Source organism: Plectropomus leopardus, chromosome 24 (assembly GCF_008729295.1).
Source record: "Plectropomus leopardus isolate mb chromosome 24, YSFRI_Pleo_2.0, whole genome shotgun sequence".
NCBI lineage: Eukaryota > Metazoa > Chordata > Actinopteri > Perciformes > Serranidae > Plectropomus > Plectropomus leopardus.
This window is the reverse complement of record NC_056486.1, coordinates 9,972,386-9,988,999: the sequence shown is the minus strand read 5'-3', so window position 1 is coordinate 9,988,999 and position 16,614 is coordinate 9,972,386. Positions and strand designations below refer to the sequence as shown.

Below are 16,614 nucleotides of genomic sequence, written 5' to 3'. Positions count from 1 at the left end.
CTGTTTCTGCACTGAAGTCGGATTTGTTTTACAGTGGCAAGAGTTGTGTTTTAACTTGCATAACAGAAGAAGGTAGAGGGTAGATTTATTGTTCACTTTTTAAACAAAGAAAATCTAAAAAAAAAAAACCAAAAATCTGAAACATCTGACACTAAAAGCTAGCTGTCACTGACTGAAAATCATATTTATGATTCTGTGTCAGTTTGATGTCTGAAACAAAACTTGCATTTTATCATTCTGTCTCGTTGGCAAAATATAAACAACAGCATTAAGTCTTAGTTATAATTAACGTCAAAGTATGTTGTAAAATTTCATGATGTGGAATGTTGTACATAAGTACAATAGAAGTTACAAAAAAAGTCATAACACAGTCCATAGTCATCAAAAAATCACAATATGTCATATTAAAAGTAATTGTGCAGTATGCCATAAAACTGTAAAATGAATAAAGCGTATAGTATGTCATAACTGAACCATTAACACATTATAGTGTGCTTTAAAATGTAAGGTTAATGATTTATTTTTTTTAAGTAATATTGTTGGTCAAAAAAATAACCTTTAAAAACTCATGGCATGGTATGCAATAAAATATGTTGAAAGAAAATAAAAATAGTGATGTAGTAGGACATAAAAATACCGTTAAAAAAGAAATAGTATGGTATGCCATACAAATGTTAAGTAAATAAATAAATACAAAATGAAAAAGAAAAAGGAAAATGCACAACTGAGAAAGCACAATTTAGAGGATTTTTAGGAAAGCAAGATAATCAGATTGGACACAGATCGACAACTACTACAGCTACACAAACACAAAGGCCAGACTACCTTCTACAGTTTAAAAACAGGCTCAACTTACACCATTTCACCAGTACTTACAGGCAGTTTCCTGCACCACTTTGGAATCTTGAGTGAAAATGAAAATAGGCATGCCAAAAAAAATACAAACATGCTTAAAACATACAGGACACGTGCAGTGAAAGAAACTTTGAGCAAAGCAAAAAGGGATGAAGAAATAGAAAGTAAGCAACACTGAGTGAGACAGTGAGACATTGCATGTTTGTTTACAAGTTTGGAAAGTGATCTTATTCTAAAATATTTAGGGTAAATGTCTGAATTCCCACTCAAATGCCGATGTGACTGCAGTCGGACTGAGAGTTAGTTTGTGCAAATGAAATGGGAAACGTAGCGAGAAAGTGTTGGTGACTGTACCTCAGTCATGCCGGGGGTGACAGTTGGAGCTGCGATAAAGACAACATAAGGCGCAAACTCAGCTGTCCTGAGGATCTTTAGTGCCTGATGAGAGAGAGAGAGAAAATGATTTTATATCCTGCATGCCTATTAATAGGCTACCAAGTATCCAGTATGTGCAATTTCTGCGAAATAAAAACTGGGACACTCAATTTTCATAGTTAAAGTCTTTGAATGAAAGGTTGTCAATTCCATAGTTACATAGAAGGCTACATTTCACCAGTGTATACACGGTTTTAATATGAGCCTTTTTTCAAGATTACAGTTTCAATATATTATACTAGTAGTTAAAAGGGGTGTGTTTACATTTTGCGAAGACAGCCAGGCTTCTATAATTTGTGTGAACGTATGGGCTTACGCAGTTGTAAAGAGAGATAATCGGCCTGGACGGTTATTGGGGCTGATATTTGGCATACTGCCAATTATCTGTATGTATTTATTTTGATGATACCTAATAAAATTAATTAATTAAAACGTGCAAAGGCAGTATCAGCATTTATTGTTTTTGGGTTTTTTTTTATTTTCACTTACTTTTTCACTTAATTTAAAAAAAAAAAAAAAAAAGGTACTGGGAACTTGCTGAAAATTATGTTTAAAGTTTTGTGTTTGTGCCTGAACTGTGTACAAACATATTAGCAGAAATACAACAAACTCAGAGCTGTGCGTACACACTGAACTCGAGCCTCAACTGTGTGGTGGTGCAGACACGTGACTGTCTGGTCCAAACTAGTCAGGTTGTTGTCATTATACTTTTTGGGAATCGAGTCCAGGACTTTATTAAAACCTTTGTTACCTGTGGTTCCACATCCAGGATGGAGATCATGCCCTGTGCATGGATCTGCCTGATAGTCTCCAGCCTGGTTCCATACATGGCATCCTCATGGCTGCCATACTCCAGGTAGTCGTTGTTGCTGATGTCCTGCATCATCTGATCATGAGACACAAAGTAGTAGTTCTTCCCGTTCTCCTCGTCCTTCTTGGGGGGCCGAGTCGTGTCTTAGCAGAGAGACAGGTGAAAACCACAAGCTTAAAATCAGACTTGTTGATGTCTCTTTCTGACGCAGTGTTGCAAAACAAACGGTGCTGAACATTTTCGTTTTTGTGGTCTGCAGCCGCCACGATAATAATAATAAAAATTCAAGTATGGCCATCTCAGTATTGTTTTGATGATCAGTTTAACTTGCGTGTGATCTGATGAGATGTTTTTCGAGCAACATGTACAACCGTACATTTTGTCACAGTGTGTGCTTATGTTAGAGTGTGTCTCTCCTTACGAGGGATGGGGTAGGCGAAGCGGTCAGGATGTTTGGTGATGAGTGTGTTTTTGATGTGCCTCCTGCCAACTCCATGTGCACCTGGAGGAAAGGAGACAGCAGAGACAAGTGAGTCAAACAGGCTGCTCAGTCCAGCAACAGACACGTCTCAACTAAGACAGAGTTGTTTGTTGTTTTAAAAAGTAAATGATTCTTGAGCAAAATTGCTCAGTTGTCACATGATAGCAGGTGGTCAGTTGTTTGATGGCATATTGTACCTTGACTTTTTTCAAATAACTTTTATATACTGTGTTAGAATTTGACTGTCCTATGGCATGCTGTATTTTCATTTTTTTAATGGCATGCTATATTTGGACTTTGAAGGTCTTTATTGTTGTTTACAGCACGCTATTGTAAGACTTTGCTCATGGCTGTTTAATGGCATGGTATTCTTTGGCTTTTTTTGCAACTGTCATTTGACTTTTTATGGAATATTATACTGTTATTTTTTCATGTTATACTTCAGCTATTTTATGGTCTACTATATACTACTATATGTTATTGCATATTATAGTTTGACTAGTATGGCATACTATCCTATGACTATTTTTTTGCATATTATACTTTGCCTGTTTAATGGCATGCTGTATGTGGACTTTGTTCTTTGTTTTTTTTTTTTGTTTTTTTTTAACGAATGTACAGGACAAATACTATAACAGCAGTTTATGTGAAGGGGCGCACTTTATGTCTGTGATCTCATGAAAAATATTCGTATTTTTTTAAATATCCTTTCTAGTTTACAACATACTATCCTACAACTTTTTTTTTATTATTATTTTTTACTACACCGTATTTAACTTTGACTGTTTAATGACAAACTATCCAATGACTTTGTTAATGACTATTTTATGGCATCTAAGGCAACCTTTTTCTGACATGCCATACGGCATACTGCGCTTTATTAACTTTAAAGATTTTTGTCTGGCTTTTTTTTTTTTTTTGAATAAATTTACAGGACAGAGACACAGGGGGGAGGATGACGAGCAGCGAAGAGGCAGCCAGTCAGAATACAACCCCAGCTGTTGTGGAGGCTTCGTCCTGGATGACGCTCACCTGAACCATGTGAGTAAGAGGTCGCCCGACTATCATGTGGCTTTCTTAATGATCTGTTTATTGCATATTATACTTGATAGTTTTCTAGACTGGTTCACAGCATACTGTCCTATGACTTACAAATTCCCTTTTTATGGCAAATTAATCTGAGTATTTAATGGCATACTCTTCATTTACTTTTTATAACATAATATTATTCTCTTTTATGGCATACTATCAAATTATTATTATATTTCACTTTGTGAATGACTATTTTATGGCATACTGTACTCTTTAAACTTGTTAGGATGTTTTATACCTTTTTTTAAAAAAAACTTTTTGAGCAGTTTACAACACATTTTTTTCTATTTTATGGCACATTATACTATGACATTTTTGTTTTTTTAAATCCAATTTTATTGCTTATTAAACTTTGTGTATTTTATAGTATGCTTTTCTATGATGGCATATTATCCTAAGACCTTTTATAATGACTGTTTTATGGCATGCTATACTTTTACTTTTTAGGACTTTTTATGGCTTTTTAAAAAAGATTTTTTGAACAGTTTACAGCATACTATCTTTTATGATGTATTATTCTTTCACTAGTTTACAGAAATATCCCGTCAGTTAGTATTGTCAATTACCTTTTTATTGCATATCAAACTTTGAGTATTTCATGGCATACTGTTCTTTGACAGCATACTGTCCTATGAATTATTTTAATGACAGTTTCTAAAAAATATCTTTATGGGGGTTTTCAATTAGAACAGACACTACATACAACAAACCAAAACAAAAAATACAAACAAAACCAAAACAAAATACAAAAAATACAAACAAAACTACAAACAAAACTGAGCACAAAATTCAAACAAAACCGAACAAAAAATACAAACAAAACCAAACAAAAAATACAAACAAAACCAAACACAAAATACATACAAAACAAACAAAAAATACAAACAAAAACAAACAAAAAATACAAACAAAACCAAACACAAAATACACACAAAACCAAACAAAAAATACAAACAAAAAACCAAGCACAAAATACAAACAAAACCAAAGCAAAAAATACAAACAAAACCAAACACAAAATACAAACAAAACCGAACACAAAATACAAACAAAATCGAGCACAAAATACAAACAAAACTGAGCACAAAATACAAACAAAACGAGCACAAAACTACAAACAAAACAGCACAAATACAAACAAAACCAAGCAAAAAAACCACACACAACCACGCACAAAATATACACAAAAAAACATATAAACTACCAACAAAACCATGCAAAACATACAAATATAACCATGCAAAGTACAAATATGAACCACACAAAAATACAAACAGTGCAAATAGTTAAAAAAAAACAAAGCAATAATATTAATAATACAAAAAACTACAGACAAACAAAAAAATAAAAAAAAATAATATTACAAACAAAACACAGAAAAAACAAAGCAATAAGTCGATGATTTATTTATGTTTAATATTTAGCCTGAAAATCCCCCAAATTGTTAAAATGAAGTCAAACAGAGAATGAACTGAATACTCAATGTTTGATTTTTTTTTCTTTAATGGCATGCGATGCTTTGACCAAATGGGCTTTTTTAATGATGCACATGTATTTGGTCTAGTTTATGACTTTTTATCGCATCCTTTCCTTTAAGTACTTCATTGCATGCTGTACTTGGACTTTTTTAAATAGCTATTTTATGGCCAGCAGTACGCAGACTTTTAAGGGCTTTTTTCACTTTTTTACTAGTTTACAGCAGTATTTTTGACCACACCCTCCATTGACTTTTTTTTTTGCATTATATTGCAGTTTTGTGGCATACTATCATTTTTTTCTTTTTCTATAAATAACTGCTTAATGCCATGCTATGCTTTTTCTTATTTGCCTTTTTTATGATGCTTCTGTTTTGTCTAGTTTACAGCAAACTGTTCTGTGACATTTCGATAGCACATCATAGTTAACTACTACATGGAATCCAATACTTCTTTTAGGTGTTTTTCACATTTTCACTAGTTTCCGACATACTTTCCTATAACTTTTTTGTAAAAGTATGTTATATTTTGACTGTTTTATAGCATACAGTACTTTAAATTATTTGTATGGCTTTTTTTATGACTTTTTGACAACTGTGTCTTTTGACTGATTAATGACATACTGGCATGACTTCAGAAAATAGTATTGTGGGGGGAGGGGGTTGTTTCTTTGGTTCTTTGGTTCTTTGTTTCTGTGTTTGTTTCTTTGTGTTTTACAGGACAGCCGCACAGGGGGGAGGATGACGAGCAGCGAAGAGGCAGCCAGTCAGAATACAACCCCAGCTGTTGTGGAGGCTTCGTCCTGGATGACGCTCACCTGAACCATGTCAGTAAGAGGTCGCCCGACTATCATGTGGCTTTCTTAATGATCTGTTTATTGCATATTATACTTCAATTAGTTTATAGCTAATATCCAATAGCATTCTTTCAAACAGCATATTTCACTTCTTTTTATGGTAGACTTTTTAGGACTTATTCGTGACTTTTTATAAAACTTTTTTGACCAGTGTACAGCATACTATCTTTTTGACTTGTTAAAGCCGCGTTATCCTTTGACTGGTTCACAGCATACTATCCTATGACTTACAAATTCCCTTTTTATGGCAAATTAATCTTTGAGTATTTTATGGCATACTCTTTATTTACTTTTTATAACATAATATTTGTTCTCTTTTATGGCATACTATCAAATTATTATTTAAATAAGTGTTTGTTGACATGGTATTTTTGATGTTTTTGGCTTTTTAGGAAGCTTCTATTTTTGTCTAGTTTAGTTTACAGCAAACATTCCTATAACTTTTTTTTATAGCATATAACACTTAACTAGTTCATGGAATACAGTACTTGGACTTTTAGAGCTTTTTTTTTTTTTTTTTTTACTTTTTTACTAGTTAACAATATAATATCCCACAACTTTTTTTTTTTTTTTTAAACATATTTAACTTTGACTGTTTAATGACATACTGTCCAATGACTTTGTGAATGACTATTTTATGGCATACTGTACTCTTTGAACTTGTTAGGATGTTTTTATACCTGTTTTTAAAAAAAACAAAACTTTTTGAGCAGTTTACAACATCATTTTTGTCTATTTTATGGCACATTATACTATGACATTTTTATAAAATACAGCCCTATGACTGTTTAAATAACTATTTTATAGCATGCTTTACTTTATTGTGGCTTTTTAAAAATCTTTTACCTTTTTTGACCCGTATATAGCACACTATTTTACTTTTTAATGACATATTATTCTTTGGCTAGTTTACAGCGTACTGTCCAATGATTTTTTTTAAAGATACCATTTTTATTGCTCATTAAACGTTTGTGTATTTTATAGTATGCTTTTCTATAATGGCATATTGTCCTAAGACCTTTTATAATGACTGTTTTATGGCATGCTATACTTTTACTTTTTAGGACTGTTTTATGGCTTTTTAAAAAGATTTTTTGACCAGTTTACAGCATACTATCTTTTGACTGGTTAATGGTGCATTACACTTTGACTGGTTCACAGCATCCTAATTTAAAATTACCTTTTTATGGCATATTAATCTTTGAGTATTTTATGGCATAACCTCCGATGACTTTTTATGGCAGATTATCCTGCTGGTTTTGGCCATACTATCAAATTATTTTCTAAATCACTTTTTTGCTAGTTGACAACATACCATCACCTGACTTTTTTTTTTTAAAGGCGTATTAAACTTTGACTGTTTAATGACATACTATCCAATGACTTTATTAATGACTATTTTATGGTATACTCTACTTTTTAAACTTTTTAGGGTGTTTAATAGCCTTTTTTTAAGACTTTTTTGACCAGTTTAGAGCATACTATTTTACTTTATGGCCATTATATTGTGACGTTTTATGATGTATTATTCTTTCACTAGTTTACAGAAATATCCCGTCAGTTAGTATTGTCAGTTACATTTTTATTGCAAATCAAACTTTGAGTATTTCATGGCATACTGTTCTTTGACAGCATACTGTCCTATGAATTATTTTAATGACAGTTTCTAAAAAATATCTTTATGGGGGTTTTCATTTATAACAGACACTACATACAACAAAACCAAACAAAAAATACAAACAAAACCAAACAAAAAATACAAAAAAAAAACAAAAAACTAACAAAACAAAACCAAACAAAAAATACAAACAAAAAACCAAACCAAACAAAAAAAAAACAAAACCAAACAAAAAAACCAAACAAAAAATACAAAGAAAACCAAAAAAAAAATACAAAGAAAACCAAACAAAAAATACTAACAAAAACGAACAAAAAAAATACAAACAAAACTAAACAAAAAATACAAACCTACAAACCTAAAAAATACAGAACCTTGAATAAAATACAAACACAAGCAAATCAAAAAAATACAAACACAACCATGCAAAATACTATGAACCAAACAAAAACACAAACAGTACAAATACTGAAACAAACAAAGAAATAATAATAATACAAAAAAAATACAGACAAATGAAGAAAATAATAAAAATTTTATTTATGTTTAATATTTAGCCTGAAAATTCCCCAAATTGTTAAAATGAAGTCAAACAGAGAATGAACTGAATACTCAATGTTTTTTTTTTAAAAAGAAAAAAAAAAGGGTGACATCATTAATATAAAGCCATCTTCCATGTTCTGAGTCATCCACTGCTGCTCAGATAAAGATAGAGAATACAATTTGGTTTTGTTTTTTAACTCTTTAATGGCATGCTATGCTTTGACCAAATGGGCTTTTTTTAATGATGCTTCTGTTTTTGGTCTAGTTTATGACTTTTTATCGCATCCTTTCCTTTAACTCGTTCATTGCATGCTGTACTTGGACTTTTTTAAATGACTATTTTATGGCCAGCAGTACGCAGACTTTTAAGGGCTTTTATCACTTTTTTACTAGTTTACAGCAGTATTTTTAGCATACCCTCCATTAACTTATTTTTTGCATAATATTCTTCTGTAGTTTTGTGGCATACTATCCTTTTTTTTTTTTTTTTTAAATAACTGCTTAATGGCATGCTATGCTTTGACTTTTTGGGCTTTTTTATGATGCTTGTGTTTTGTCTAGTTTAGAGCAAACTACTCTGTGACTTTTTGACAGCATGTTATCCTTAACTAGCTCATAATCTAATACTACATTTTTGTAAACGTGTTATACTTTGACCGTTTTATAGCATACAGTACTTTTTATTATTTTGATGGCTTTTTTTTCTTACTTTTTGACCAGTTTACTACTATATTTTGACTGTTTAATATCATAGTACACTTTGACTAGTTTACAGCAAACTGAACTTTGTTCTTGCTTTTTGTATGTTTTTGAAACTTTTTTTTGACCAGATTAAATAAACTATCCCTCAACTGTGTAATGACATACGCTCAGATTACTTTATACGGCAGATTATACACTGACTAGTTACAGAAAACTGTCCTATGACTTTTTTAAATTACTTTGTTATAGCATGATATTCTTTCACTGCTTCATGGCAAAACTATCCTATGAATTTTTTGGACTAGTTTACAGCAGCATTTTATAGCATACCCTCTGATGACAGTTGTTGCACAGTATTCCTTTGCAGTTTTGTGGCATACTATCCTTTTTTTTTTTTTTTTATAAATAACTGCTTAATGCCATGCTATGCTTTTACTTTTTTGCCTTTTTATGATGCTTCTGTTTTGTCTAGTTTACAGCAAACTGTTCTGTGACATTTTGATAGCACATCATAGTTAACTACTACATGGAATCCAATACTTCTTTTAGGTGTTTTTTCACGTTTTCACTAGTTTCCGACATACTTTCCTATAACTTTTTTTTAAAAAGTATGTTATATTTTGACTGTTTTATAGCATACAGTACTTTAAATTATTTTTATGGCTTTTTTCTGACTTTTTGACAACTGTGTCTTTTGACTGATTAATGTGATACTGGCATGACTTCAGAAAATAGTATTGTGGGGGGAGGGGGTTGTTTCTTTGGTTCTTTGGTTCTTTGTTTCTGTGTTTGTTTCTTTGTTTTACAGGACAGCCGCACAGGGGGGAGGATGACGAGCAGCGAAGAGGCAGCCAGTCAGAATACAACCCCAGCTGTTGTGGAGGCTTCGTCCTGGATGACGCTCACCTGAACCATGTGAGTAAGAGGTCGCCCGACTATCATGTGGCTTTCTTAATGATCTGTTTATTGCATATTATACTTCAATTAGTTTATAGCTAATATCCAATAGCATTCTTTCAAACAGCATATTTCACTTCATTTTATGGTAGACTTTTTTAGGACTTATTCGTGACTTTTTATAAAACTTTTTTGACCAGTGTACAGCATACTATCTTTTGACTTGTTAAAGCCGCGTTATCCTTTGACTGGTTCACAGCATACTATCCTATGACTTACAAATTCCCTTTTTATGGCAAATTAATCTTTGAGTATTTTATGGCATACTCTTTATTTACTTTTTATAACATAATATTGTTCTCTTTTATGGCATACTATCAAATTATTATTTAAATAAGTGTTTGTTGACATGGTATTTTTTGATGTTTTTGGCTTTTTAGGAAGCTTCTATTTTTGTCTAGTTTAGTTTACAGCAAACATTCCTATAACGTTTTTATAGCATATAACACTTAACTAGTTCATGGAATACAGTACTTGGACTTTTAGAGCTTTTTTTTTTTTTTTTTTTTTTACTTTTTTACTAGTTAACAATATAATATCCCACAACTTTTTTTTTTTTTTTTAAACATATTTAACTTTGACTGTTTAATGACATACTGTCCAATGACTTTGTGAATGACTATTTTATGGCATACTGTACTCTTTGAACTTGTTAGGATGTTTTATACCTGTTTTTTAAAAAAAAAAACTTTTTGAGCAGTTTACAACACATTTTTTTTCTATTTTATGGCACATTATACTATGACATTTTTATAAAATACAGCCCTATGACTGTTTAAATAACTATTTTATAGCATGCTTTACTTTATTGTGGCTTTTTAAAAATCTTTTACCTTTTTTGACCCGTATATAGCACACTTTTTACTTTTTAATGACATATTATTCTTTGGCTAGTTTACAGCGTACTGTCCAATGATTTTTTTTTAAAGATACCATTTTATTGCTCATTAAACGTTTGTGTATTTTATAGTATGCTTTTCTATAATGGCATATTGTCCTAAGACCTTTTATAATGACTGTTTTATGGCATGCTATACTTTTACTTTTTAGGACTGTTTTATGGCTTTTTAAAAAGATTTTTTGACCAGTTTACAGCATACTATCTTTTGACTGGTTAATGGTGCATTACACTTTGACTGGTTCACAGCATCCTAATTTAAAAAATTACCTTTTTATGGCATATTAATCTTTGAGTATTTTATGGCATACCCTCCGATGACTTTTTATGGCAGATTATCCTGCTGGTTTTGGCCATACTATCAAATTATTTTCTAAATCACTTTTTTGCTAGTTGACAACATACCATCACCTGACTACTTTTTTAAAGGCGTATTAAACTTTGACTGTTTAATGACATACTATCCAATGACTTTATTAATGACTATTTTATGGTATACTCTACTTTTTAAACTTTTTAGGGTGTTTAATAGCCTTTTTTTAAGACTTTTTTGACCAGTTTAGAGCATACTATTTTACTGTTTATGGCCATTTATATTGTGACTTTTTTATGATATTATTTCTTTCACTAGTTTACAGAAAATATCCCGTCAGTTAGTATTGTCAATTACTTTTTATTGCAAATCAAACTTTGAGTATTTCATGGCATACTGTTCTTTGACAGCATACTGTCCTATGAATTATTTTAATGACAGTTTTCTAAAAAAATCTTTATGGGGGTTTTCATTTATAACAGACACTACATACAACAAACCAAACAAAAAAACATGCAAACAAAAAAAAACAAAAAAAACCAAAACCAAAAAATACTAAAACCAAACAAAAAAAACAAAACAAACCAAAAAAAATACAAACAAAACCAAACAAAAAAACAAAAAAATACAAAAAAAACCAAACACAAAATACAAACAAAACCAAACAAAAAATACAAACAAAACCAAAGCAAAAAATACAAAAAAATACAAAAAAACACAAAATACAAACAAAAATACAAACAAAAAACCAAAAAAAAAAAAATAAACAAAAACAACAAAAAAATACAAAAAAACTAAAAACCAAAAAAAACAAAACTACAAACCTAAAAAAACAGAACCAAAAATAAAATACAAACACAAGCAAATCAAAAATCAAAAAATACAAACACAACCATGCAAAAAATATATGAACCAAACAAAAAATACAAACAGTACAAATACTGAAAAAGTAATGAAAGTAAAAAAGAAAAATAATAATAATACAAAAAAAATACAGACAAACAAAGAAATAATAAAAATTTTATTTATGTTTAATTTTAGCCTGAAAAATCCCCAAATTGTTAAAATGAAGTCAAACAGAGAATGAACTGAATACTCAATGTTTGATTTTTTAAAAAGGAAAAAAAAAAGGGTGACATCATTAATATAAAGCCATCTTCCATGTTCTGAGTCATCCACTGCTGCTCAGATAAAGATAGAGAATACAATTTGGTTTTGTTTTTTAACTCTTTAATGGCATGCTATGCTTTGACCAAATGGGCTTTTTTTAATGATGCTTCTGTTTTTGGTCTAGTTTATATGACTTTTTATCGCATCCTTTCCTTTAACTCGTTCATTGCATGCTGTACTTGGACTTTTTTAAATGACTATTTTATGGCCAGCAGTACGCAGACTTTTAAGGGCTTTTATCACTTTTTTACTAGTTTACAGCAGTATTTTTAGCATACCCTCCATTAACTTATTTTTTGCATAATATTCTTCTGTAGTTTTGTGGCATACTATCTTTTTTTTTTTTAAATAACTGCTTAATGGCATGCTATGCTTTGACTTTTTGGGCTTTTTTATGATGCTTGTGTTTTGTCTAGTTTAGAGCAAAAACTACTCTGTGACTTTTTGACAGCATGTTATCCTTAACTAGCTCATAATCTAATACTACATTTTTGTAAACGTGTTATACTTTGACCGTTTTATAGCATACAGTACTTTTTATTATTTTGATGGCTTTTTTTTTCTTACTTTTTGACCAGTTTACTACTATATTTTGACTGTTTAATATCATAGTACACTTTGACTAGTTTACAGCAAACTGAACTTTGTTCTTGCTTTTTGTATGTTTTTGAAACTTTTTTTGACCAGATTAAATAAACTATCCCTCAACTGTGTAATGACATACGCTCAGATTACTTTATACGGCAGATTATACACTGACTAGTTACAGAAAACTGTCCTATGACTTTTTTAAATTACTTTGTTATAGCATGATATTCTTTCACTGCTTCATGGCAAAACTATCCTATGAATTTTTTTGGACTAGTTTACAGCAGCATTTTTATAGCATACCCTCTGATGACAGTTGTTGCACAGTATTCCTTTGCAGTTTTGTGGCATACTATCCTTTTTTTTTTTTTTTCTATAAATAACTGCTTAATGCCATGCTATGCTTTTACTTTTTTGCCTTTTTATGATGCTTCTGTTTTGTCTAGTTTACAGCAAACTGTTCTGTGACATTTTGATAGCACATCATAGTTAACTACTACATGGAATCCAATACTTCTTTTAGGTGTTTTTCACGTTTTCACTAGTTTCCGACATACTTTCCTATAACTTTTTTTGTAAAAGTATGTTATATTTTGACTGTTTTTATAGCATACAGTACTTTAAATTATTTTTATGGCTTTTTTATGATGACTTTTTGACAACTGTGTTGTTTGACTGATTAATGTCATACTGGCATGACTTCAGAAAATAGTATTGTGGGGGGAGGGGGTTGTTTCTTTGGTTCTTTGGTTCTTTGTTTCTGTGTTTGTTTCTTTGTGTTTTACAGGACAGCCGCACAGGGGGGAGGATGACGAGCAGCGAAGAGGCAGCCAGTCAGAATACAACCCCAGCTGTTGTGGAGGCTTCGTCCTGGATGACGCTCACCTGAACCATGTGAGTAAGAGGTCGCCCGACTATCATGTGCTTTCTTAATGATCTGTTTATTGCATATTATACTTCAATTAGTTTATAGCTAATATCCAATAGCATTCTTTCAAACAGCATATTTCACTTCTTTTTTGGTAGACTTTTTAGGACTTATTCGTGACTTTTTATAAAACTTTTTTGACCAGTGTACAGCATACTATCTTTTGACTTGTTAAAGCCGCGTTATCCTTTGACTGGTTCACAGCATACTATCCTATGACTTACAAATTCCCTTTTTATGGCAAATTAATCTTTGAGTATTTTATGGCATACTCTTTATTTACTTTTTATAACATAATATTGTTCTCTTTTATGGCATACTATCAAATTATTATTTAAATAAGTGTTTGTTGACATGGTTTTTTTGATGTTTTTGGCTTTTTAGGAAGCTTCTATTTTTGTCTAGTTTAGTTTACAGCAAACATTCCTATAACGTTTTTATAGCATATAACACTTAACTAGTTCATGGAATACAGTACTTGGACTTTTAGAGCTTTTTTTTTTTTTTTTTTTTAACTTTTTTACTAGTTAACAATATAATATCCCACAACTTTTTTTTTTTTTTTTAAACATATTTAACTTTGACTGTTTAATGACATACTGTCCAATGACTTTGTGAATGACTATTTTATGGCATACTGTACTCTTTGAACTTGTTAGGATGTTTTATACCTTTTTTTAAAAAACTTTTTGAGCAGTTTTACAACATCATTTTTGTCTATTTTATGGCACATTATACTATGACATTTTTATAAAATACAGCCCTATGACTGTTTAAATAACTATTTTATAGCATGCTTTACTTTATTGTGGCTTTTTTAAAAATCTTTTACCTTTTTTGACCCGTATATAGCACACTATTTTACTTTTTAATGACATATTATTCTTTGGCTAGTTTACAGCGTACTGTCCAATGATTTTTTTTAAAGATACCATTTTATTGCTCATTAAACGTTTGTGTATTTTATAGTATGCTTTTCTATAATGGCATATTGTCCTAAGACCTTTTATAATGACTGTTTTTATGGCATGCTATACTTTTACTTTTTAGGACTGTTTTATGGCTTTTTAAAAAGATTTTTTGACCAGTTTACAGCATACTATCTTTTGACTGGTTAATGGTGCATTACACTTTGACTGGTTCACAGCATCCTAATTTAAAATTACCTTTTTATGGCATATTAATCTTTGAGTATTTTATGGCATACCCTCCGATGACTTTTTATGGCAGATTATCCTGCTGGTTTTGGCCATACTATCAAATTATTTTCTAAATCACTTTTTTGCTAGTTGACAACATACCATCACCTGACTACTTTTTTAAAGGCGTATTAAACTTTGACTGTTTAATGACATACTATCCAATGACTTTATTAATGACTATTTTATGGTATACTCTACTTTTTAAACTTTTTAGGGTGTTTAATAGCCTTTTTTTAAGACTTTTTTGACCAGTTTAGAGCATACTATTTTACTGTTTATGGCCATTATATTGTGACTTTTTATGATGTATTATTCTCACTAGTTTACAGAAATATCCCGTCAGTTAGTATTGTCAATTACCTTTTTATTGCAAATCAAACTTTGAGTATTTCATGGCATACTGTTCTTTGACAGCATACTGTCCTATGAATTATTTTAATGACAGTTTCTAAAAAATATCTTTATGGGGGTTTTCATTTATAACAGACACTACATACAACAAACCAAACAAAAAAATACAAAAAAAACCAAACAAAAAAATACTAACAAAACCAAACAAAAAATACAAACAAAACCAAACAAAAAATACAAATAAAACCAAACAAAAAATACAAACAAAACCAAACAAAAAAATAAAACAAAACCAAAAAAAACCAAACAAAAAAACAAACAAAACCAAACAAAAAATACTAACAAAACCAAACAAAAAATACAAACAAAACCAAACACAAAATACAAACAAAACCAAAACAAAAATACAAACAAAACAAACACAAAACATACAAACAAAAACGAACAAAAAAACAAACAAACAAAACAAACACAAAAAATACAAACCAACAAATACAAACTAAAAAATACAGAACCTTGAATAAAATACAAACAAAAAAAAAAAAAAAATACAAAACAACCATGCAAAATACTATGAACCAAAAAAACACAAACAGTACAAATACTGAAACAAACAAAAAAATAATAATAATACAAAAAAAATACAGACAAATGAAGAAATAAAAAAAATTTTATTTATGTTTAATATTTTAGCCTGAAAATCCCCCAAATTGTTAAAATGAAGTCAAACAGAGAATGAACTGAATACTCAATGTTTGATTTTTTAAAAAGGAAAAAAAAAGGGTGACATCATTAATATAAAGCCATCTTCCATGTTCTGAGTCATCCACTGCTGCTCAGATAAAGATAGAGAATACAATTTGGTTTTGTTTTTTAACTCTTTAATGGCATGCTATGCTTTGACCAAATGGGCTTTTTTTAATGATGCTTCTGTTTTTGGTCTAGTTTATATGACTTTTTATCGCATCCTTTCCTTTAACTCGTTCATTGCATGCTGTACTTGGACTTTTTTAAATGACTATTTTATGGCCAGCAGTACGCAGACTTTTAAGGGCTTTTATCACTTTTTTACTAGTTTACAGCAGTATTTTTAGCATACCCTCCATTAACTTATTTTTTGCATAATATTCTTCTGTAGTTTTGTGGCATACTATCCTTTTTTTTTTTTTTTTTTAAATAACTGCTTAATGGCATGCTATGCTTTGACTTTTTGGGCTTTTTTATGATGCTTGTGTTTTGTCTAGTTTAGAGCAAACTACTCTGTGACTTTTTGACAGCATGTTATCCTTAACTAGCTCATAATCTAATACTACATTTTTGTAAACGTGTTATACTTTGA

General features: G+C 30.4%; 1 protein-coding gene across 9 annotated transcripts in view; it reads right to left on the bottom strand.

Annotated features, from left to right (window-relative positions):
- The window catches only part of LOC121962852 (peripheral plasma membrane protein CASK), an 82,059-nt gene that overhangs the window by 1,773 nt on the left and 63,672 nt on the right, over nt 1-16,614 (bottom strand). For all 9 annotated transcript variants that reach the window (XM_042513160.1, XM_042513162.1, XM_042513164.1 and 6 more), the window contains 3 exons: nt 2,523-2,603; nt 2,042-2,244; nt 1,210-1,293 (listed from right to left, as the gene is read on the bottom strand). In XM_042513160.1, the coding sequence (XP_042369094.1) occupies nt 1,210-1,293; nt 2,042-2,244; nt 2,523-2,603 (368 nt within the window). The remainder of the gene's footprint in view (nt 1-1,209; nt 1,294-2,041; nt 2,245-2,522; nt 2,604-16,614) is intronic.